Below are 25370 nucleotides of genomic sequence, written 5' to 3'. Positions count from 1 at the left end.
TTCCTTCCTATCAGTAATTGTTTGCAAACCCTGGGAATTATTTTCTAAAGAAATCTTTGCCAAATTGATTGTCAGGGGGAGGGGAATGGTATTAAGGTATTGCTGTTATTTCTGTCCCTTCTAACTTTGATAAGGGTGGTCACTTCTCATATATTTTTTTTAGCTCTTGGTGTTTTGTGAACTACCTGCTCACGTCCATCACATATCTTATAGGGGGACTCATCTTTTTCTAGGTGAGACCTAGACCTAGGAAGTGACTTTGGGGCAATGAAACAGCTGCTCTGAGATCACCTGCCCAGTCTCCTCTGTCTCAACCCGGCTGGCTCAAGCTCAGGTTTACAGATCAAAGAACAGCCAGAAGCACAGGATTTTGGTGGGTGGTCCTGCAAATAATGCAGCTGACGCAGAATGTGCAGGGTTAAGGGGGTGTGAAGGGGGCAGGGGCTGCTGTATCAGGTCATCCACGTGGGCACACCCTCTTTAGTAGCTGACAACTAAACCTAGATCAGAAAGAAAAACAGCCAAAGCAAACAAGTTTTGGTAACACCCCTCTTCTGTAGCTCATGTTTTCTCTCAATAGAAACCTGAGGGGGAAAACAAATCAGAGCACCCAAGTCTACTTAGGAAACCTTACTGGGCCGTTAAGGTCCAATAAACTGTAGAAATACTCACAAAAAGCTACACCAACCAGCCATAGTGATTTTCATTTAAAAATCAAACAACAACTTTTACTCATTTTTTTCTTTTTCTTTATTATGTTGAGGGACGGGGGGAGGGAAAGAGAGAGAGAGAGAGAGAGAGAGAGAGAGAGAGAGAGAGAGAGCCAGGGTGGGGCAGAAAGAGAGGGAGAGAAAATCCCAAGCAGGCTCCATGCTGTCAGAGCAGAGCCCGATGCAGGGCTCAAACTCACGAACTGGGAATTCACAACCTGGGCTGAAACCAAGAGTCAGACACCTAACCAACTGAGCCACCCAGGCAGCCTTCATTTTTTTCTTAAGTATAAAACTTTGTGTTTGCCATAGAAAAGGCTTTTTTTTTAACTGTCGTAAAAAAAAATAATAATAATAACATTAAGTTTACCATCTTAATCATTTTCAAGTGTACAGCTTAGTATTAACTATATTCACACTGTTGTGCAACAGATGTCTAGAACTTTTTCATCTTGCAAAACTGAAACTCTATAACTCTGTAACAGTGTTTAACTGTCAAACACTAATTCTCTCCCCTCTCCTCAGCCTTTGGCAACCACCTTTCTACTTCTGACCTTTCCACTTTCTGACAGAAAAATATTTTTAAATAGTTTCACTACCCAGAGATAACTATTATCCATTTTATCCACATTTAACATTTTGAAATATATACATATTTTCTTGGTATACATCCAATAGGCTTCATGTAACAGAGTTTTGCATTCTGTGAGTCTCCTTTTACATGATATTGTGAACATTTTCCTAAGACTATAAAACATTTTGTAAACTTGCTTTATAACGATTGCCTAAAATCTCAGGCCCTTTATTTTTATACACCTTTTCCCATACCCTTCTTTTCTCTACCCATGCAGAGTGGCATAAACCTCATGCCGACTTGGCATCTGGCCCCTACCAACACTCTCCCTCAATTAACTCATCATCCTCACATCAGTCCTAGGAATAGGGCCTATTTTATCCCCACCTAACAGATAAAAACAAGGTCACACAGTAGCAAGTGGTGATTTGGACTTCCACTGTTGCCATGTGGCTCCAGACCTCACTACACAAGTCTGCCTCTCTTTAGATGACAAAATGAGTTGAAAACTATAGTCCTTCTTCCCTAAATAGAAAAAAATTAAAATAGAAAAAAAATGAAAATGAACAAAAACCCAGGGGGAGTTAATTTTAAGAAAATAATGGATGAACTATGTGGATTAAGCATTGACTATTCACTTACCTTTTAAATTTAAAAAATAATTTTTTTTAACGTTTATTTATTTTTGAGAGACAGAGATGGAGTGTGAGCAGGGGAAGGGCAGAGAGAGAGAGGGAGACACAGAATCCGAAGCAGGCTCTGGGCTCCAAGCTGTCAGCACAGAGCCTGATGTGGGGCTCGAACCCACGAACTGTGAGATCATGACTTGAGCCCAAGTTGGACACTCAAAAGACTGAGCCACCCAGGCACCCCAAAATTTTTTTTAACATTTTATTTTCTGAGAAACAGAGAGAGACAAAGCACAAGCAGGGGAGGGGCAGAGAGAGAGGGAGACACAGAATCCAAAGCAGGCTCCAGGCTCTGAGCTGTCAGCACAGAGCCCAATGTGGGGCTCAAACCCATGAACATGAAATCACAACCTGAGCCGAATTTGCATGTTCAACCAACTGTGCCACCCAGGCACCTCTCAACTACCTTAAAAATATTTTTTTAATGGAGCACCTGAGTGGCTCAGTCGGTTAAGCATCCAACTCTTGATTTTGGCTCAGGTCATGATCTCACAGTTCATGGGATCAAGCCCCACATCTGGCTCTGCACTGACAGCACAGAGCCTACTTGGGATTCTCTCTCTCCTCTCTCTCTTCCCCTCCTCTCTCTCTCTCTCTCTCTCTCTCTCTCTCTCAAAATAAATAAATAAATATTTAAAACCATTAACAATTTTTCTTAAATTTTTTTTTTGAGAGAGAAAGAGAGAGTGGGGTAGGGGCAGGAGAGAGAGAGAATCTTAAGCAGACTCCATACCCAGAACAGAGCCCAACATGGGGCTTGATCTCACAACCATGAGATCATTATCTGAACCGAAATCAAGAGTCAGACCTTTAATCAACTGAGCCACCCAGGCACCCCTCACTTACCTCTTATTGCTTATTTCCTTACTAGTTACTATGTATCTTTCCATCTTGAACTATTATCAATGATCACTCATCTACTGGGTAGAGAAGAGGCATATATTTTAATTCCTGTGAAGAAGTACAAGATGAAGAACATTCCTTCTACTTTTCCATGTCCTCTGTCAATCTGGCATGAAGCTTTATATGAGTCATGCTTGATACTTGCTCACCAGTTGGCAATGAATAGTTCATAAATCAGAGGGAACGAAATGGTAAAAGGAATAGTAAAGGAGGGGAAAACCAAAGTCTCTGCATAGTTATGGAAGGTGGAGTGATGAATTTAGGAGGGATTAGGTAGCTATGTTGGACTTTGATAATTTATAATGCCACCTTACGTTTACAAAGAGAACTTTGGGTTTTGTTCCCACATTCATTATCTCATGCAATATTTACCCAAAAACCCCTACAAACCTGTAAGCTAGACAGAAAGAAGGCGCCAAAAGAGAGGCAAACCTGGATGAGCTTTTAAAATTTTAATTAAACCTTTTATTTTAGTATAATTTTAGATGTACAGAAAGTTCTGAAGATAGTACAGAGAGTTCCCTATACCCTTCATCCAGTTTTCCCTATGTTTTAAAAAAGTCTATTTATTTTGAGACAGAGAGAATGAGCATGTGCAAGTGGGGGAGGGGCAGACAGAGAGGCAGAGAGAGAATCCCAAGCAGGTTCCCCACTGAAAGCGTGGATCCCAGCGCAGGGCTTGAACCTACAAACCATGTGATCATGACCTGAGCCAAAGTCAGACACTTAACTGACTGAGCCAGCCCAGGGCCCCAGTTTCCCTTATTTTTAACATCCTATGTTACCATGATACATTCTTAGTCACAAGTAAGAAATAAACATTTGTCCATTAAATTAACAAAACTCCATATTTTATTTGGATTTCACAAGTTTTCCCACTAATATCCTTTTTCTGTTCCAGGATCCCATCCAGGATACCACATTACACTAGTGGTCATGTCTCCTGAATCTAATCTACTCTGTGACAGTTTCTCAGACTTTCCTTATTTTTCATGAACTTGGCACATAGAACATTCCTCAGTTTGGGTCTGTCTGATATTTTTCTTATGATTAGAAGGGAAGACCAGTTGAGCTTTCAATGTTAAGGGCTTTAAAGGTTAAAAGGAAATAAAACTTTACTCTGTTTGCTGATTGAAATGCCTGTTGGCCATTTTTTTTTAATAGAGCGTAGCAAATAATATCCCATTTTGTTTTGTTCTTTGCGTAACCATTAAGCTATGCCCTATTAACCCAGTCACTTTTCTTTTATGAGAACTTGGTGTTCTTTCATTTGTGGGTGGCTAAAACCTCAATCACACTCCAATTCTTGGCATTCTTAGGAAGAATGTCATTTGTACTTACAGAGAGAGCCACTAAGCAAATAAGCCCAGATTCTTGGGAAATAATGTATGTTCTTATCATTCTGATGTTCAGAATAATCTAGAGTTTAAGCCATGCTCCAATTCCTCAGCCTTTCTACAATTACTAAATTTTTGGGGGGGTAATACTACATTATTTGATGTGTTTTTAAATGTTGAAACGTAATTCATATACCACAAAATTCATCCTTTCCAAGTGTACAATTCACTGGTTTTTAGTATATTCACTAGGTTGTACAATCATCAACACTATTTAATTACAGAACATTGCCATTACTCCAAAAAGAAACCCCATACCAATTAGCAGTCTCTGCCCAATTCATCCCTCCTATTGCTGCCCCTGCCTGACAACCAGTAATCTACTTTTATCTCTATGAATTTGCCTATTCTGAGTATTTCCTATAAATGGAATCATATAATATGTGGCCTTCAATATTAAATATTAATAATAATATGCTTATTTTTATGATACGAGTGACCACTTCTTGAGACTACCAAAAAAATAACACCTGTGTCTGATGTTCTTTTGAACTGAGTCTTCTGGATTGGAAAACAGTTTTTTTTTATAAAACTACATGCACTTACCATACAACCCTAAGAAAAGACATTCCATGCCTAGGAAGAGAAAGAAAAACTTCTATCCACATAAAAACCTGTATGTGAATGCTTATAGTGGCTTTATTCATAATTACCAAAAACTGGAAATAGCCTAAATGTCCTTCAATTAGGGAATGAATAAACAAATTGTGGGACATTCATTTAATGGAAGGGCTATTCAGCAATAAAAAGGAGGGAAATACCAACACACACGTCAACATGAATCAATCTCAAATGCATTAGGCTAAGTGAAGGAAACCAGACTCAAAAGGCTATATACAGTATGATTTCATTTACAGGATACTCTGGCAAAGGTAGAATTAAAAGGATAGAAAATAGATCGATGGTTTCCCAGAGGCTGGGAATAGGGGACAGAATGATTGCATGTGGCAATTTTGGAGGATGGAGGAACCATTCTACATCTTGATTGTGGTGCTGGTTATGTGACTGCATGCATTTGACAAAGACTGCAGAACTCCACACAAAAAGAGTGAAATTTACTGTTTATGAGTTATACCTCATTTATTTAAAAAAGGAAAAATAACAGGTTATCTCAAAAAACAAACAAAAAAACCCACAAAAAAACCCAGACCAAACCCAAAATACCTGTGCTGCGAAGGGTGACACTGAATCTCGGTCCCACAGCTCATCTTTCAAAGTAATTTTGCAGAAACAGGTGGGATATCAACTGGAAAGTGGCTTTTGCTCCTTTCAGAAAGTGGAAGCATGTTTTGCAAACAAAACATATTTTTTGTACATTTTGGCTGCAGTATTGGTGGTAGAATATACTATAATACAGATCATCTCTATTCCTGTATTTATTTATTACTAGACCTCAATCACAGTCTTCTTTTTCACTTTCTACTTCTTTGCCTGTAGGATGTACTGTATGTAGTCATGTACTTTGTATTAATATATTAGAAATTTATAGATCTGTGTACTTTTTAATCAAAACTTTCACTAGGGTATTGTATAAATTCAGTCTTACTAGAAAATAAACAAACACAAAAACATATCCAGTATCAGAAGGACATGGACTTAGAGTGGTTTTACCACTGAGAATCTCCCGATTGGAGGGGCGCCTGGGTGGCTCAGTCAGTCATGATCTCATGGTTCTTGAGATCAAATCCCACATAGGGCTCTTCACTCACAGCGCAGAGCCTGCTTGGGATTCTTTCTCCCTCTCTCTCTGCCCCTCCCCCTCTTGCTCACGCTTTCTCTCTCTCTCTCTCTCAAAATAAATAAATAAACATTTTTAAAAAATGAGTCCCCTGATTGGAGTACATTTGCAAGCAGCATGGAACAGACTTAGCCTTGTCCTCATTGCCATTGCACAGTAACCAGCAAACCCTAGCTGAATTGCTAGCCCCTGGAATCTATCCTCTGTGTCTCACAGCCAGAGAGATTTCAGACTTCACACTCCTCTTCCAAACCTTTAGATGGCTTCTCATTGTACTTGGAAGAAAATCCCAACTTTTCATAAGACCCCACATGACCTGGCCCCCACCAAGCACTTCAACATCACGTCCTACCACATGACCCTCACTCTCCAAGCTTGGCCATACTGGCCTTTTGGGTCCTTGAACAAGCCAAACTCAACCCCACTTGAAGACCACTGACCCAGATAGATTTGGATCACAATTTCACTCCTTCCCAACTACATAAATTGGGAAAAATACTTAATCCTTGTTCATCAGTTTCCTCATTGGTAAAAATGAGAATAATAACAGTACCAATGTCATAGGGTTGTGGTGATATTTGGGAAATTAACACATATAAAGCACTTTAAACAAAGCTGGACATGTTGTAAATGTTCAATAAATGCTACTAGGGTATTGAATAAATTTAGTCTTAGTAGAAAATAAACAAAACCAAAAACATATCCAACATCAGGAGCACATGGGTTTAGAGTGGTTTTACCAGTAAAAGTCTCCTGATTGGAGGGATGTCTGAGTGGTTCAGCTGGTTAAGCGTCCAGCTCTTGATTTTGGCTCAGGTCATCTCATGGTTCATAGGTTCGAGCCCCACATCATCTACGCTGACAGCACAGAGCCTGTCAATAAATGTTAGCTGTCATTATTTCTGGTTCTGGAAGCTCTCATCTTTTGTACCCTTTGTTCTTGTAATCCAGAATTGTTTGCATGCATGAGCATGTCTACTGGGTAAAATATCTTAGAGAAACTGTGTCCAAACAAGTCAGTTATTCCTTGGTAAACAGAGTGGTTTCAAGTACACTAATTGTTTGTTTGTTAAACTTTTTCCTTGGAGATAATATTAGATTTACAGAAAAGTTGGTAAGATAGTACAGATATTTTCTATATACCGTTCACCCAGCTTCTACTAATGTTAATATCTTCCATAAACACAGTACAATTATCAAAACTAAGAAATTAATATAGGTTCACCACCTACCTATACTACAGATTTCATTTGTATTTCACCCCTTTCTCCACTAAAGTCTTATTTCTCTTCAAGGATCCCATCCAGGATACCACATTGTATTTAGCACTAATAATGTTCTAAATTATTATTTTATTAAATAATGTGGCCTTTGACCTCTAAAATATGTGAATGTAAAGTTACAGAGGTATATTTAAATTGCAAAATTATACTATATTTAAGTTGCAAAACTTCCTTCTCTCTCTTCCTTCCTGCTTTATTTTTTTTCCTTATCACTGATCACATCTAACGTGCTCTCACATTACATCAGATATGAGATGCCATTGACTGAAACATGTATCATCATTTTAGGTACAAAAGAAAAAATGCCAGCAATTACAATTGTAAAATGCTAACAGTTGTAAGATGTATACCAATTTCTGAGATATTAACACATGAAAAGTTGTGTCTTAAAATCTATAAAATATGATATGCATTTTCCATGCTCTATTTATCATCTATTTGCTTCATCAGAATGTTGATTCCATGATAGCAGGATTTTTGTTCTATATTCAATGGATCCCTGGTGTCTAGCACATGGTGCCCCAAAAGTATTTGTTAAATGAACAAATGAATAATAATATAATTGCCAGACAGTATTTATTCAGCACTTGTGCCAAGCACCATTCAAAGCTCTTTACTTGTATTAACTCTTCTGATTGTGTTGGATGTTTGATCAGAATGGGGATTTGTCACAAATTAACAACAGCTAATTTTCAATACTTTTCAATACCTTGCCTAACCAGAATATAAAATTAAGCAACTGAAAGAAAAAGAGAGTGTCTAAGTATCTTCTTTAACAATAAACTGAAAATATAAAAATAAAAATTTTATTCATCAACAAATATTAATTGAGCCCCTCTCTAGTCTTGGCACTTGCAAGTTCTAAATACCTTACAAATGTTAATTCATCTAATTCTCACAACTACAACAGGAGGCAGGTGCTATTCTAAGCCCTGTTTTACAAATGAGGAAGCCCAGACACAGAAAAGTTAAGGAACTTGCCAAAGGTCACACAGTGACTAAATGGCAAAGCCAAAACTTAGGCCAAGGCAGCCTATTCTAGGATCAGAATTTTACCCACCAGCCTCACTGCCACAGAGCCACTAAAACATCCTGTCCTGTGTTGACGGTACTTAAGTGACAGTTAAAAAAATCAATAAAGGAAAAAAAATCACTAACTTTTGTGACCAAAGTGACTCCCCCAACTCCTGGTTAATTAGGCCATTTGGTTTTCTGGACAATTATCAAATGGCAAAAGGAAGGCAGAGCGAACCTGCTCAAAAGCTCTGGTTGGCTTTTGTTCTATTGACATTTGTTGAGTGCCCTTGAGATGACAAGCACTGTGTTAGGCACTGGGGACAGGTAGCTAAGAGAGGCTGGTAGACAGATGACTGCCACCATGGAAGCCTGTAGAAGATTCAGAATGCACCCAGTGGAACAGAGGGGACTTTGCTGACCCCTGAGTTGAAACGTGAAGGATTCCATTTGCCAAGTGCATGAGCAAAGGAAGGCTCTTCTCCCTACCTTGCAAACCTCTTGCCTTCTGGACCTGAGGCCGGGTGGATTCCTTCCCCTCTCTTTACAAAATTATTTTCAGTTCCCTAGAACATGACAGCAGCTCTAGTTCCCTACTCTGCCAGAGCAAATATTGAGAAATGTCTGGCTCAGTGACTTCAGTGTTGCGCTCTATTGCGTGTGCCACAGGATGGATCTATTCCCTTGTCCCGACCTCGCAAATGAGAATCAGGTGGCCAAGGCTGAGAAAAGTCCTGGTAAACCAGAGTGGGGAATAACTAGGGGCTGTGGAGGAATGCAGAGAGCGAGGGAAGAACAGAAAAAGAGTGACCAGAGATTGATCCTGGAAAGTTTCCTGCACCCCCGGGCACGGGGAGTGCAGACACGGTGATATAATATCACCTGACATCAGATCAATAATCAATAATTCATAACTAGAAGGCAGGTGAATGTCAACTGTTCTGCGATCTCCCAGGAACCCCTGTCTCCTTTCTTAAAAAATAAATAAAATAATAGTTATGAGCACACACATGAACATACATCAGTGTTTTCTTAAGAGATTTTATATATGGCCAATCTATCAAAGTGACAAATAAATTTGCTTACAAGTTACTGATTTTTACTGCTCTATTGATTTTTTTCAATTACCATTAAGTTACCACTTAGATGTCAATGAACCCTAACATGAAAATTATTAACTGCAATGCTTATGTGTCTTGTGAATACTTGATTGATCTGTTCCTGGCTTGTGCTTTGGCCAAAGTGTGGACTCTGGGAAAGTGTATATATCTTGATTTCTTTTCATGTTTATGCATATCTGAGGGCAGAAACTTGTTCAAACTTGTTTTATATAGTGTTATACAGTGTTAGTTCCGTGCACAAGGGAGTCCTTAATTCAATTTAATTAAGAAGTGGATGCTTATTTCTAAGAAGGGATTAATATATGAGCACATTTACACATATCAATTTTTTAAAAAAAGTTTAACGTTTATTTTTTTTGAGGCAGAGACAGAGTGTGAGCAGGGGAGGGGCAGAAAGAGAGAGAGAGGGACACACAGAATCCCAAACAGGCTCCAGGCTCTGAGCTGTCAGCACAGAGCCTGACACAGGGCTCAAACCCACGAACCGTGAGATCGTGACTGAGCCAAAGTTGGACGCTTAACCAACTGAGCCACCAGACGTCACACCTACACATCTCAATTCTTAAAAATTCATAAAAGAAATATAATTTACAAGTGCCAAATAAATCAAACCAAAATATGCATCCTACCAAAAATGACAATTTGGGCAAACTCATATATTTTAGCTTGTCAATATTGAGTGACAGTTCTCACCTGGGGATATTGACTTGGGTCTGATGTAAGCAGGGTCGGAAGGAAATTCCAACAGAGTAGTAGAGCTTCAACCTCCAACTGTTCTTCTCCATGCATCTTTAAGTCATGTCTATCATGATTTTTCCCTCTCTTTAAAAAAATAGATTTTTTTTTTCATGGTTGTGGTTTCCCTCTTGTGCAAAATATGGGAAGGTTCAGGTGTAAAGGTATATAAGAGAAAATAAAAATGGTAGCTAACACTTACCTAGAACTTATTATATGTCAGGCTGAATTCTAGGTGTTTTATATATATTAACTCATTTAGTTCTTACAACAACCCTATGAGTTCAGTTCTGTTACTATGATCACTTTCATTGGAGGAAAACTTTTTCATTTCATTGAGATGAAATTGAAGGAAACTTAGGTCCAGAAAGATTAAGTATCTTGCTCAAGTTCACAGATCTATCAGGTGGTGGATCTGGATTCAAACCCAGGTAGTCTGGCTCCCAGATTAATCTAAACCACTAATCAATGACCAGAAAGGACTACTTCAAGAATATGCCAGTCACCTTTATCTTTATCATGAGTGACTTTGAACTGGATGCCTAGTAAGTGGTACAGTTAACTATGAAAACTTCTTTAAAAATTTTTTTTAATGTTTATTTTTATGTTTGACAGAGAGAGAGAGAGACAGAGCATGAATGGGGGAGGGGCAGAGAGAGAGGGAGAAACAGGATCCAAAGCAGGCTCCAGGCTCTGAGCTGTCAGCACAGAGCTCGACGCGGGGCTCACAGATGGCAAGATCATGACCTGAGCCGAAGTTGGACGCTCAACCAACTGAGCCACCCAGGTGCCCCAACTATGAAAACTTCGTGAACACCACAACAAGACTACAGACTGAAAAGGAAAATTTTCGATGAAAATTCCAAAATATTGAAAACTTACTTTGGGGTGCTGGTTGGCTCAGTCAGTGGAGCGTGTGTGACTCTTGATCTGGGAGTTGTGAGTTCAAGCCCCATGCTGGGTAGAGATTACTTAAAAATAAAAATATTTTTTTTAAAAACTTACTTTAAGTTATCAGAATGTGTTAGTGCATATGTCATGTGCATTTTGGTAACATGATAGTTAAGAATGGAGACTCCCGAAAGCCTGGGGACCTCAGATGATACACAAACTATTTCTCCAGCTTTTTTCAAGCATCTAGTACTTACAACTGCCTCCTCCATATTTGATACCTCAGATATAATTTAAACTTAATGTGTATCTATTATCCAGACCAATCAGCACTAATTGCTATAATGATCTCCAGTCTCAGTGGCTTAATACAATTAATGTTTATTTATCAGTCACATAAAGTTCAAAGCAGGTGTTCATGGTTGGGATTTCTCATAGGAAGCTTTCTTTCAGGAGTGATTCCAGGATCCAGGCTCATTCCATCCTGTGGTTCTGACATTTTTCACCACATAGCCTCAATGATGCCCTGGTTTGGGGGAAATGGAGGTAGAGAAGACGGAGTGAATGTAGAAAAGGCAGAACCATTCTTAATGGTTTCAAACGGGAAGTTGACACATATCATTTCCTTTTAAATTCTATTGGCAAGAGCGAATTGTATGGCCCCGTATCTATTATACTATCCCCTGAAACTTAGTTCTCCTTCAGGATTCACTTACTCAGTGGATAATATCCCCATTTAGGTTAGTTATCTATTATGCAAAACAAACTGCCTCAGAAGTTAAAGGCTTAAAACAACAACAAAAAGTTATTTTCTCTCACAGTTTCTGCAGGTTAGGAATTCTACAGGTTAGGAATTCAGGAGGAGCTTAGTTTGGGGAGTATGCTCAGAGTCTCTCACAAAGTTTCAGTCAAGATGTATCTGGAACTACAGTCATCCACTTTGAAGGTGGTTCACTCACATGGCCGTTGACAGAAAGTTTCAATTTCTTGGGTGCTGGCTGAAGATGTGAGTCCTTTTCCAAGTAGACCTCTCCAGAGGGATGCTTGAGTGTCTCGACAATATGGCAGTTGGATTCTCCCAGAGTGAGTGAGTGAAGAGAGAGAACAGGGCAGAAGCCTGGTGTCTTTTTTGATCTAGCCTCAGAGGCCACCCTCTAGCATTTCTATGTTATCCTACCGGGTAGCTAGATTAGCCCTATTCAGTAGTTTTGTGCCTATTTCATTTTTCTTGCAGTACTAATGTGAATGGTATTATGTTTTTTAATTTCAAATTTCACTTGTTCATTGGTGGTATATATATATATAGGAAAGTGGTTGATTATTATATCATAACCTTGTATTCTGTGACCTTGCCATAATTGCTTATTTGTTCTAGGAGCTTTTTGGGTTGAGTTTTTCTGGATTTTCTACATAAATGGTCATGTCATCTGTTAACAAAGACAGTTTTCTTTCTTTCTTCCAAATCTGTATACCTTTTATTTCCTTTCCTTGTCTTATTGCATTAGGTAGAATTCCAAGTATGACGTTTAAAAGCAGTGATGAGAGGAACATCCTTGCCTTGTTCCTGACCTTGTGAGAAAGCTTTTGAGTTCTCACCATTAAGTATGATATAAGCTGTACATTCTTTTATAGATACTCTTCATCAAGTTGAGAAAGCTCCCCTCTTTTCCAGGTTTACTGAGAGGTTTTTGTTTGTTTGTTTGTTTGTTTGGTTTTAAATGGTTATTTATATTGAGAGAGAGAGAGTTAGAGAATGTGCACGAGCAGGAGAGTGGCAGAGAGAATCCCAAGCAGGTTCTGTGCTGGCAGGGCAGAGCCCAAAGCAGGCTAGATTTAATGAACTGTGAGATCATGACCTGAGGTGAAATCAACAGTCAGACATTTAATTAACTGAGACACCCAGGAGTCCCTACTGAGAGTTTCTATCATGAATAGATGCTCGAGTTTATCAAACGCTTTTTCTGTATCTATGGATATGATCATGTGCCTTCTCTTCATTAGTCAGTTGATGTGATAGATTAATTAATTTTCAAATGTTGAATCAGTCGTGTGTATCTTAGATAAATCCCATTTGGTCATGGTGTATAGTTCTTTTTATAGATTATTATATTCAATTTGCTAATATTTTGTTGAGAATTTTTACATTTGTATTAATGAGAAACATTGGTGTGTAGTTTATCAGGTTTGGGTATTGGGGTAATGCTGGACTCACAGAATGAATTAGGAACTATACCCCTGGTTCTATCTTCTGAAAGAGATTAGAGAGAATTGATATACTTTTCTTCCTTAAATGTTTGGTAGAATTCACCAGTGAACCCATCTGGGCCTGGTACTTCTGTTTTGGAAGGGTATATATTGTTGAGTTGATTTCTTTAGTGGCTAAAGGTCCATTCAGATTATCTATCTCTTGTTGTGTGAATTTTGGCAGGTTGTGTCTTTCAAGGAATTGGTCCATTTCACTTAGGTTATCAAATCTGTGAGCAGAGAGTTGTTCATAACATCCCTTTAACATCTTTTTAACATCCATGGAATCTGCAATGATATCCTCTCTTCAATTCCTGATAATAGTAATTTGGGTCATCTCTCTTACTTTCTTATCATGCCTAGAGTTAAATCATCTGATTTATCTTTTCAAAGAATCATCTTTCAGTTTTGTGATTTTCTCTATTGATTTCCTGTTTCATATTTCATTGATTTCTACTCTAATTTTTTAAAGTTTATTTATTTACTTTGAGAGAAAGAGAGAGTGAGAGAGAGAGAGAGAATGGGGGTGGGGGGAGAGGCAGAGGGAGTGGGAGAGAGAGAGAATCCCACACTGGCAGCTTGGAGCCTGACACAGGGCTCGATCTCACCAACTGTGAGATCATGACCTGAACCAAAATCAAAAGTTGGACGCTTAACCAACCGAGCCACCCAGGGACCCCTCGAATTTTTATTTCTTTTCTTCTGCTTGCTTTAGATTTGCTCTTCCATTTCTAGTTTTCTAGAGTGGAAGCTTAGATCATTGATTTTTAGATCAGTCTATCTCAGTGAATGTTCCATGTAAGCATGAGAGGAATGTGCACTCTGCACACTGGATGAAGTAGTTTATAGATGTCCATTATATTCCTAATCTCTTTCTTTGTACATGAGCATAAATACAATCTGTGTGTGTGTGTGTGTGTGTGTGTGTGTGTGTGTATGTGTGTGTACACAAACAATAGATATAATTTGTGTAAGGTCCATTGAATATACAGATATAATTTCCATAGATATAATCTGATGGCATACTCTATGCACCAAGTTTTTTATCACACATTTTCATATTTTACTTTACCCTGCACATTCATGACTTTAATAATTCAAACTATTGACATACTGGAATATGGGACATATCAGAAAACTTTACCTCTGCCTGAGCACTACCACTTTCCAAAATGAGGAAAAAGGAAGCCAGAATCACCAGAGACTCCAACCCCTATGGAGAACATTAATTTCCCAAGATTCAATGACATCTCAGTCATACTAGGGAGAGCATATTAGTTTACTAGAGCCGTGATACAAAGTACCAAAAACTACATGGCTTAAACAACAGAAATATATTGTCTCAGACTTCCAGAGGCCAGAAGTCTGAGATCAAGGTGTCCACAGGGTTGGAGGGAGGCCTGGGAGGGAGAATCTCTTCCATGCCTCTCCCCAGCTAAGGGTGGTTAACTGACAATCTTTGGCACTCCTTGACCCATAGAGGCATCCTCTTGCTCTCTGCCTTCATCTTAACACATCACTCTCCCTTTTAATAAGAACATGCATCATACTGGATTAGAGGCCCACTCTACTTCAGCAACTAATTACATCTGCAATGACCTTATTTCCGAATAACATCACATTCTGTGATACTGGTGAGTTAGGGCTTTAATATATGAATTTAGAGGGAACATAATTCAACCCAGAACAAGGAACAAACAGGAGTGTGGGTGTGACAAAATGGAAGGGCATCCCAGAATTTGGATTCCAGTCTTAATGTGTCAACAATGTGTTGGTGACCTTGAACAAACTTGGCAAACAAGGGAGATCCTATAAATGATACCATTTTCTGGTCTTGTTCTTGAAATAGTACTGGTGTGAGAAGACTGAAAACATAAAGTTTTATTTATTCATTTTGAGAGAGAGAGAGAGAGAGAGAGAGCAAACAGGGGAGGGGCAAAGACAGAGGGAGAGAAAGAATTGCAAGCAGGCTCCACGCTGTCAGCACAGAGCCCGATGTGGGGCTTGAACTCACAAACTGAGATCATGACCTTTACCGAAATCAAGAGTAGGGCGCTTAACCGACTGAGCCCCCCACAGGCACCCCAAAACATAGAGGTTTAAATAAGATGTTGGATTTTAAGCAAGCCATCAACTCAAAAGAGAGACCTTTTGAGGGGAATGTGGTATGAAGAGGCCCGACACACAAGGGCAGGGTCCCTGGGACTGGTTTGCAACAAAAGCTGCCCTCACACCCACAAGGTGCCAGAGGACCACTGCCTTCGGGCCATGATCATTCCCAACTTTTCAGAGTTGCAACACCCAACATGTTACAGTTGTTTATTTGATTTTGTGACACTGCCCGTTATTCTCCACCTCCCCACAGGTTCCCTCTCTCCCGGCCCCAGACAAAGGAACTGCCAAACATGGACTTACTTTTAAAAATTAATTAGGTCTTGCACATTTTATCATACCCAAGATAACTCTATCCCCTTTGTCAAGAATATCAACAAAACAGATGGCCACTGGGCACAGAAATGGCTGGAGGAGATAATACTTAGGACTACCCAAAAGACCATTTTTAGGAAATTATAAATTAGTATTTTTTTAACATTTTTATTTATTTTTGAGAGACAGAGTGTGAGCGGGGGAGGGGCAGAGAGAGTGGGAGACACAGAATCTGAAGCAGGCTCCAGGCTCTAAGCTGTCAGCACAGAGCCTGACACAGGGCTCGAAACCACGAACTGTGAGATCATGATCCAAGCCAAAGTCAGACGCTTAACCAACTGAGCCACCCAGGCACCCCTTTAAATTAGTATTTTTTTAATACTACCTTAATACTTACACTATTTTGAAGCACTTTTACAATAGCCAGCATATAAATTTGGATGTCAAAGTTACTGGAAAAAATATATAAAACATTAACATATTTGGAATAAGGTAGCTATGGATTTATGGATGATTTTTTATGGGTGACTTCAATTTTTTCTCTACATTTTTCTTTATTTTCAAATATTTCGACTATAGTAAGTGCTGTTACTAATGCAAAATAATAGGGGCACCTGGGTGGCTCAGTTGGTTGAGCATCTGACTTCAGCTCAGGTTATGATCTCACGGCTTGTGGGTTTGGCTTGTGGGTTCATGCCCTGTGTGGGGTTCTGTGCTGATAGCTCAGAGCCTGAAGCCTAGCTTCAGATTTTGTGTCTCCGTCTGTCTCTGCCCCTTCCCTGCTCATGCTCTGTCTCTCTCTCTTTCTCTCAAAAAATAAACATTAAAAATTTTTTTTAAATCTGAAATAATAATAATAATGACCTTAAAAGATGAAGTTTATTCCTCTAGTCAACACCTGTTTATTGAGCACTTACTACATGCCAGGCACTGTCACAGCAGTAAAAAAAACAGCTCCTGTGGAGCTTCCGTTTGGATAAGGAGTGATATTATTGGGCACAGATTGCTTGTTCCTGTGTGTAAAAGTTTACTTTGAGCAGATTTTTGGGGGTAGGTGATACAAGGGGAGAGACTGCAGCCCTCTGAGGGTAACATGTGCCCACAAAGAAGGAAATGATGCTGAATGGAGAAGGGTGAAGGCGGTGAGCAACGCTCTTTGTCTGTGTCCAGATTTCACTGGCAGCTAGCTCTTGAAGTCAGAGCTCCACCCTCCCTGGTCCCAAGCTGCCTCTTGTACTCAACTGCCTCCCGGGGGACATTGTGAAACCTGAGTTGGGAATCACCCACACCTGGGTGGTGCTGGTCAAGGTGGCGCTAAGAACAGGACAGGGCATTCTGCTGACGTCAGTATGCAGAAAGCTAACAGGGCCCATACTTATTAGTTGATGCAGGTGCTGTTCCTTGGCAGGGCAGTGGATTCTCTCTGAGTCACCTTTGAAGGCAACATGCTGCACATTTGGTGAGATGAATAGGCTAAAGGAACTTGTTTTTGGTTATTGCACACATATTACTGATGTCCTAAGATGTAGAGAAATGCTAGTTTTTGCTAGTGACTCGTGGACTTTTTCACTGAGCACTACAATGGAAACTGATGCTCAAAGGGCACTCCAAAATGCATGAAGCCCTACAGGGGCCCAGAATAGAGACAGATAATTACACAGGACTTTGATTTGCCATCACCATGTTTCAGACATGGACTATCAGAGTGGCCCTTTGAGAAAACAAAGTGGTAAGACACATCAAGACAAAAATATCCATATTCCCTGACCCCAGAAATCCCACCCCTGAGAATTTATCCTGAAAAAATTGTTTATTTCTGCATTAGCTGTGATACTGAAGCACTGAAAACATCCTAAGTGTCACTATTGGGGAACAGCTAGACAAAGTGTGATAACATCATTCATATAATGAGTATACATCATAGTAATTAGCATAATCACAATTGTAAAGATACATATTCCATCATAGGAAAGTGTTTGTACTAGCTTGCTAGGGCTGCTACAACAAAGTGCCACAAACCGAGTAGTTTACACAACAGAAATGTATTGTCTCACAGTTCTGGAAGCCAGAAGTTCAAGATCAAGGTGTTAGTAGGATTGGCTCCTTCTAAGGGCTGTGAGGGAAGAGTCTGCTCCAGGCCTCTCTCTTGGGCTTGTCAACGGCCATCCTCTCCCTGTCCCTTCACATTGTCTTCCCTCTATGCATGTCTATCTCTGTCTTCAAGTTTCCCCTTTTTATAAGGACACCAGTCATGTTGGATTAGGAACCCATCCTAATGACATCATTTAACTCAATTACCTCTATAAAGACAGTATCTCCAAATAAGGTCACAGTCTGAGGTACCAGAGGACTTCCATATATTCTTTTTTTTTTTTTTTGTCTTTTACAGAAAGACATAACAGTGTTTTATGACATAAGTATTTTACAAGATAATGCTAAAAGAAATAAAAACAGCAGCAAACTCTCATTTCGCACTTTCTACGTATCAGATAGGGTTATAAACACTTTTAAATGTGTTAACGCATTCAATCCTCACAGCACCCCTATGAGGCATTAGTATCCTCATGTTGCCAATAAGGAAATTGAGGCATATCAAATTTAAGTTATTTTCTCAAGGTCATATAGCTAGTAAGTGGTGGAATCAGGCTTTGAACCCAGGAAATCTAGGCTTCACAGACCAAACATTTAACCTCCTCATCATACTACAAAATTTCATGTGTTATGTTTACAACGGTATGAAAATATATAAAATAAATTTTTTTTGCCAAGTTTTTTTATTTTTTTATTTTGAGAGAGAGAAAGAGAGAGAGAGAGAGAGAGAGAGAGACAGCATGAGCAGGGAAGGGGAAGAGTTGTGTGGGGTCGTGGGGGGAGGACAGAGGATCTGAAGCGGACTCCAAGCTGACAGCAGTAAGCCCCATGCAGGGCTGAAACTCACAAACCGTGAGATCATGACCTGAGTCAAAGTCGGATGCTTAACTTGACCGAGCCACCCAGACACCCTTGCAGACAAAGTCTTAATAGAATATGCAAAAATGAAAGCAGTTTATAATTAGGAGAGGTTACTTTTTATGTTACATTCCTGGTTTTTAATGTTTTTAAGTTTATTTATTTATATGGGGAGAGGGAACACAAGCAGGGGAAGGGCAGAGAGGGAGAGAGAGAATCCCAAGAAGGCTCTGTGCTGACAGCTGACGGTCAGTGCAGGACTCGACCTCACAAACCGTGAGATAACCTGAGCTGAAATCAAGAGTGAACACTCAACCTACTAAGCCACCCAGGTGCCCCGATGTTACATTACTTTTACAATTAATACATTCACATGCACTCATAGACTTTTTCTAAAAATGATGCTTTGAAAACGTTTCCACAATCTGAGAAATTTTTTAATGATACCGTACATCAAAAAATGAGTAATAATAAACATTTGGGATTGCTGGCCTCCACGGAGGGCCCCAGTTATCCTTCCCTTCTGATAGTCACGCCCTAATATGGTCCTTTCACGTGCAGTAAGGGTTGACTTGCATGACTAATGATTCCATGGAAGAGGTGACAGTATGTAACTTCTAAGGCAAAAAAAAAAAAAAAGAAAAGAAAAGAAAAGCAGGAGCGCCTGGGTGGCTCCAACGGTTAAGTGTCTGACTTCGTCTCAGGTCACCATCTCACGGTCAATGAGTTCTGGACCTGTGTTGGGCTCTGTGCTGACAGTGCAGAGCCTGGAGCCTGCTTCAGATTCTGTGTCTCCCTCTCTCTCTGCCCCTCCCACGCTGACACTCTATGTCTCTTAAAAATGAATAAATATTTAAAAATTTAAAAATTAAAAATAAAAAAAAAAGCATTCACTGCAGCTTCCATTTTGGTCTCTTTGATCTCTTGCTCTGGGAGAAGCCAGCCTTATGCCTTGATACCCAAGCAATCCTATGGACACCCCCTGTGAAGAGGAATCGAGGCCCCCTGAGAGTAGCTGCATTAACTTGTCCACCACGTGACTGGATGACCTTTGGAGCAGATCCTCTGGGCGCATTAAAGCCTAGATGACTACAGTCCTAACCAAACTCTTGGCTACAGCCTCATGGGAGACCTACAAATGACCCAGTCAAAGCACTCCTGAAACTGACCCACAGTACAGTAAAGAGAAGAATGTCCCCCTCCGAGATGTCCACAGCCTACTCCCCAAGATTTCCACAGCCTACTCCCCGGAAACCGAATATGTCACCTCACATGGCCAAAGCAACTTATCGGATATGATTAAGAATCCTATAGCAGGGAAATTATCCTGGATTATCTGGGTGGGTCTAGTCCCTGGAGACTGAACTCTGACCTGCCAGGGATCTAAACCTTTTGCAACCTTTCAAAATGATAGCTACTGTAAGAGGGGTAATTCTTCTTTTTTTTAAATTTTTTAAATGTTTTTATTTATTTTTGAGACAGAGAGAGACAGAGCATGAGCAGGGGAGGGGCAGAGAGAGAGGGAGACACAGAATCCAAAGCAGGCTCCAGGTTCTGAGCTGTCGGCACAGAGCCCGACATGGGGCTCAAACTCACGGACTGTGACATCATGACCTGAGCTGAAGTCGGACGCTTAACCAACTGAGCCACCCAGGCACCCCTTTTTCTTTTTAAATTTTTTTTAATGTTTTTTGTAAGAGGGGTAATTCTTAATTATGCAAGTGAATGGCTTATACTGAGAGGAGTCCCCCCAGCTCTGAGGACTGAGCCTGCCCTTGATAATTTTTCTTTCCTCTACAGAAATGTGGATGAGGTACAGAAATTATTTTTTGTTTTATTTTGTAGAGTATCAAAAATTATTCAACAGTTAGAAATGAGGCAAGAGATAACTGCATGTCTTCAATGCTATATGGAGTGCTGTGGAGCAGGCCCACACCAAAATTACTGATTCTCTAGGGGGTAGCGTACTTTTGTTTGACATATCACTTGTCTTGATTCAGGGTCAGGTTCTGTAAAGCTGGATCCTTTTTTGGATTGGTCAATTGCAAGTGCTTTTTGGAAAGTAAAGATTGAAGTGACTTCCTGTCTAGTAGAAAGAATAACTTCAAAGCTTATAGCTTATGGTCCTTTAGGTAAGATGACCAACTGTTCCCATTTGCTTTGGGACTGAAGGACTTACCAAGACAAAGAACTTTTAGTGATAAAAGCAGGAGTGTCCTGGGCAAACTGGGGCTGTTGCTCATTCAACTCATCCAGCCAGTAAGACACTAGCCAGTTTGGGAGCTGACTTGACCATCTTCTTTTGGTGTGTTGTCTTGCATTGTCTAGAAATACTTTGGTCTTTCCCATAGACCTTTGAACCAATTTTCTCATACTGCCAGTCTGTCATTAGTAATAAAAAATCTAAATAAATAAGTAAAGCTAAATAAATCATTGATACACACTTTATAATTGTGTAAGAGTCATTCTGTTTAACCATTTTAAATGAGCACTTTGATAAGAGAAGGGGTTTCTCTGGTGAGAAGTGGAATGATACTCTGCCAGGAGACCAGGCCCTGGGGATTCTACTGGAGCAGCTGTTTCTGTTTTTCATCCCTTCATTGATCCCCTCTCTTTTGAGTCTATAGATATGCTTAAGTCCCTTCTTTCCAGAAACGTAGCCTCCCCTTCCTCCCCGCAATGGTCCTGCCTCCTACCATTCTCACTAAAGAGTGTAGTCTGACTCCTTCCTAGCAAGAAGGAATCATCATTCTCTCATGACTCAGTTAAGGTCACCTTTACAGTCCAAATACAAGTGACAGTTTTCAACCTTGGACTTATATTCTCTGTAATAAAAATTTATAGCTACCAACACCTGACAATCATTGGGTACCTGATGTTCTTTGAGTGTTTGTTTTCATTGAGCATTTGATATTTTATTCCCCATGCTCTTGGCTACCTGCCACTTAGAGATTACTACTTCCTGTTGATGGAACTAAATACCTCCTTGATATCACTCAAGTCCACATCTTTGCCATCCCCAATGCCAACGCCTCAACTTGGGCCAGGTCTCCCTGCAAGCTCGACCCTGAGCTCAAGAGTTGGACGCTTAACAGACTGAGCCACTCAGGTGCCCCTGAGATGCTATTTCTGTCATTTTCCTGGTTAAAAGCCAGCCATTTCTGGTGGTTCTGCATGACCTGTAGTCATAAACCTAGCATGCATCCCAATAGACAAATACGGTTAACCCTTGAACAACATGAGTCTGAACTGCATGGGTCCACTTACATGTGGATGGTTTTCAATAAGTATAGTACATCACTGTAAATGTATTTTCTCTTCCTAGTGATTTTAATAGCATTTTTTCCCTCTAGCCTACTTTATTGTAAAAATATAATATGTAACATGTATAACATACAAAACATGCATTAGTTGACTGTTATGTTACCATTAAGTTTTGGGGGAGTCAAAAGTTACACACAGATTTTCGACTGCACAGGGGCTTGGTGCCCCTAACCCTTGTGTCATTCAAGGGCCAACTGCATTTATTTATAAATTACATATGTGTACCATTGTATTCACATATTAGAAAATCAGGTACAGAAAAAGAAATTCATGAGGTACCTGGATGGCTTCGTTGGTTAAGCGTCTGACTCTTGATTTCAGCTCAGGTCATGATCTCACAGTTGTGAGATCGAGCCCTGTGTGGGGCTCTGTGCTGACAGCATGGAGCCTGCTTGGGATTCTCTCTCTCTCTCTTTTTTTCTCTCTCAAAATAAATAAATAAACTTAAAAATATATGTATCCCCTTAAAAAATAAATAAACGCAAAAAAGAAAGAAAGAAACAGAAATTCCCAACAAGATAGCATTTACAAATTAAAGCACTAATATTTTTTCCCTCCCCACAGTGGAGGTTGTGTGCCCTTGCTTGGAGTCCACAGACCTGCAGCAGGAAGTCCATGTCCATATGGCTGACTTTCTTTTTTCCTTTTTCTTTAAAAAAAAATTTTTTTTAATGTTTTATTTATCTCTGAGTGTGAGAGTGTGAGCAGGGGAGAGACCGAGAGAGAGGGGAACAGAAGATCTGAAGTGGGCTCTGCACTGAGAGCAACAAGCCCAATGTGGGGCTCAACCCCACAAACTGTGAGACCATGACCCGAGCCAATGTCAGACGCTCAACCAACTGAGATACAGAGGCACCCCTGACTTTCAAGTCTAGTCATGATCTGGCCCGTACCCATCTCTGTCTCCTTTCCCTTCACATTCTCCCTTGCTCCCAGGGCTGGCTCAAGCAGAAGGATTTGAACTTGAAGCTCCCCAAACCTGCCTTTCCATTGGCCGCCCCCTTTGTTTAGAATGCTGTCCCCTGCTTTTGCTCCCCAACTCCCAAGCCCCTTTGTCTTACATATTCCTAAAAGCACTCTGTCCTCTGGGAAGCTGTTTTTTGGTTACTTCTGCCCCCTCCATACCCCGTGTACACCCACGCACATCTTTTTCTTGCCCTGCGTCAAGGGTGTGAACTTTAAAAGACAGTCTCGTTCACTTAGGAGTCAACAGTGCCTGATAAACAATAACGGTGACGGTAAGAACAGTGAATACTTTTACAGTATTAACTTTGCCAACCACTGCTTCAAGTGTTTTACACATATTTACTTGATTTAATCCTAGGAGATGGGTACAATTATCCCTATTCTGCAAACACGAACTTCCTAAGGTCATATATGTAGTATGCAAAGTTCAGGAAAGATTGAACTAAACTGAACTGTGTGCTTTTTCTATCACACCTCCGATGAGAGAAATAGAGTCACCCAGGCCAGTTGGGCAAGGAAATGCTCAGGCTGAGGAAAGGGGAGTATGGCGAGGACACCCCACCCTGAGCCTACGCTGCCCCCTGCTGGCCAGCTCTGCCCTTGCTGCAGGCTAAACAAGGTCAGAAGTCCTCTCTGTCACCAGAGCTAGAGCCTGGAGTCTGGGGACCAGCACAGGATATTCCGAAAGAGAGAGGGAGCCAGGAGATGCAGGGAATATGCAGGAATTTCCTCTTGATCCACACACCTGAAGGACTGTTTCCCTGATAGGGATGGCTGAATGAAACCACTCAGAGTTAAGAACACAAGTGGGAAAGTCAACCCTCCACCGCCAAGTGCCATAGAACATATCCCAAACCAACAGAAATGTTTATTTTTTAAGAAAAAATTTAGGTGAGGATTTGGATTATTCTCACATTAGGCTCTCCCTTCTGGTGGAAAATTGAATGCTAATTTATATTAACAGATTGGTTCTCAAATGGGGTGCTTTGCGGGACTATTAAAAACTATAGATGCCCAGGCTTCATTCCAAGCATGCTAAGTCATAACCAGCAGTGTAGGGGCACCTGGGGGGCTCCGTCGGTTAAGCGTCTGACTCCTGATTTGGGCTCAGGTCAGATCTCACTATTTGTGAATTTAAGCCCCAAGTTGGGCTCTGTGCTGACAGTGCGGAGCCTGCTTGGGATTCTCTCTCTCCCTCTCTCTCTCTTTGTCCCTCCCTTGCTCTCTCTCCCTCTCCCAATAAATAAATAAACATGAAAAAAAAAAAAAAGAACCAGCAGTGTATACTATTTTTCCTCAGAGCTAGCCTCCTGCTACATTTTCCCAAACTCGAAATCTCTAAGACCATGTAGCATCCCACTTTTCCAGTTTAAGTAAAGGCAATGCCTTTCTATTTGTGCTTCAGCAGAAAACGGTGTTATTTTACAACTCTAAAATGTAGATAATCAATAACAATCAAAAAAAGTAAAATTTTACCTTTGGACATACAAATTCTATCTTGTCTGGTAGAGGTTCAACTGATTTTCCTTTTGCTCTTTGCAAACAATTGGTTTTGCCTCCTTTGTACACCTGTTTCATGATTCCTGATCTATACTGGGTGTGTTCTTCAGATTTTCTTTTGAACCTGTGGTAACATCTGCCTGATTTCCCCCCATGACTACTGGGTTAAATAAGAGGTTTAGCATGTGTCTATTTTATATCTGAATGAGAGTTGTGATCTTACCTTTTCAGGAAATTTCTCTTTAACACACCACGGGCGAGTACTTTCCTTTTCTATAGTCTTTGGCCATCTGCTACTGGTGCTCTTTGCTTTGGTTGAACATTCAACCTTCACAAGAGGGCTCCTGTCCTTGTAATCTTCTACTATATGCATAATGTCTGTCCACGAGTTCCTGGAAGAAGGTAAAAGAATCAAAAGATTTTATATTTATATTTTATTCACCAATATCTTGCAGGTGACAGTGGTTGTCAGCTGGGACTAACAGCCATAACACCCAAACGTGGCTTTTTCATGTAGCCTGAGATTCCTCACATTACTTGACTGGGGTCCAAGATGGAGCATTCTCAGAGAGAGCCAGGAGGAAGCTGCACTGCCTTTTTTTTTTTTTTTTTAACGTTTTATTTATTTTTGAGACAGGGAGAGACAGAGCATGAACAGGGGAGGGTCAGAGAGAGGGAGACACAGAATCCGAAACAGGCTCCAGGCTCCGAGCTGTCAGCACAGAGCCTGACACAGGGCTCAAACTCACGGACCGCGAGATCATGACCCGAGCCGAAGTCAGCCGCTTAACCGACTGAGCCACCCAGGCGCCCCTGCACTGCCTTTTATGACAGGACTTAGAAGCCATTTCTATTCAGGGCCAGCTTCACAGAATGTGACCTGTGCAGTCACCCAGGGCTCCGTA

At 40.4% G+C, this 25370-nt stretch overlaps 1 protein-coding gene across 3 annotated transcripts in view; it reads right to left on the bottom strand.

Moving 5' to 3' along the window:
- TAT (tyrosine aminotransferase) overlaps positions 1-25370 on the bottom strand; it is a 49087-nt gene that overhangs the window by 18586 nt on the left and 5131 nt on the right. For 2 of the 3 annotated variants that reach the window (XM_042968537.1, XM_042968538.1), the window contains one exon: positions 24689-24857. In XM_042968537.1, the coding sequence (XP_042824471.1) occupies positions 24689-24838 (150 nt within the window). In that variant the 5' untranslated portion in view covers positions 24839-24857. Of the gene's footprint in view, positions 1-11046; positions 11086-24688; positions 24858-25370 lie in introns of those variants that run through there. The other variant, XM_042968539.1, reaches the window with a different exon arrangement.

This window comes from Panthera tigris, chromosome E2 (assembly GCF_018350195.1).
Source record: "Panthera tigris isolate Pti1 chromosome E2, P.tigris_Pti1_mat1.1, whole genome shotgun sequence".
Lineage (NCBI taxonomy): Eukaryota > Metazoa > Chordata > Mammalia > Carnivora > Felidae > Panthera > Panthera tigris.
The sequence above is the reverse complement of the archived record's forward strand: the minus strand, read 5'-3'. Positions and strand labels throughout refer to the sequence as shown.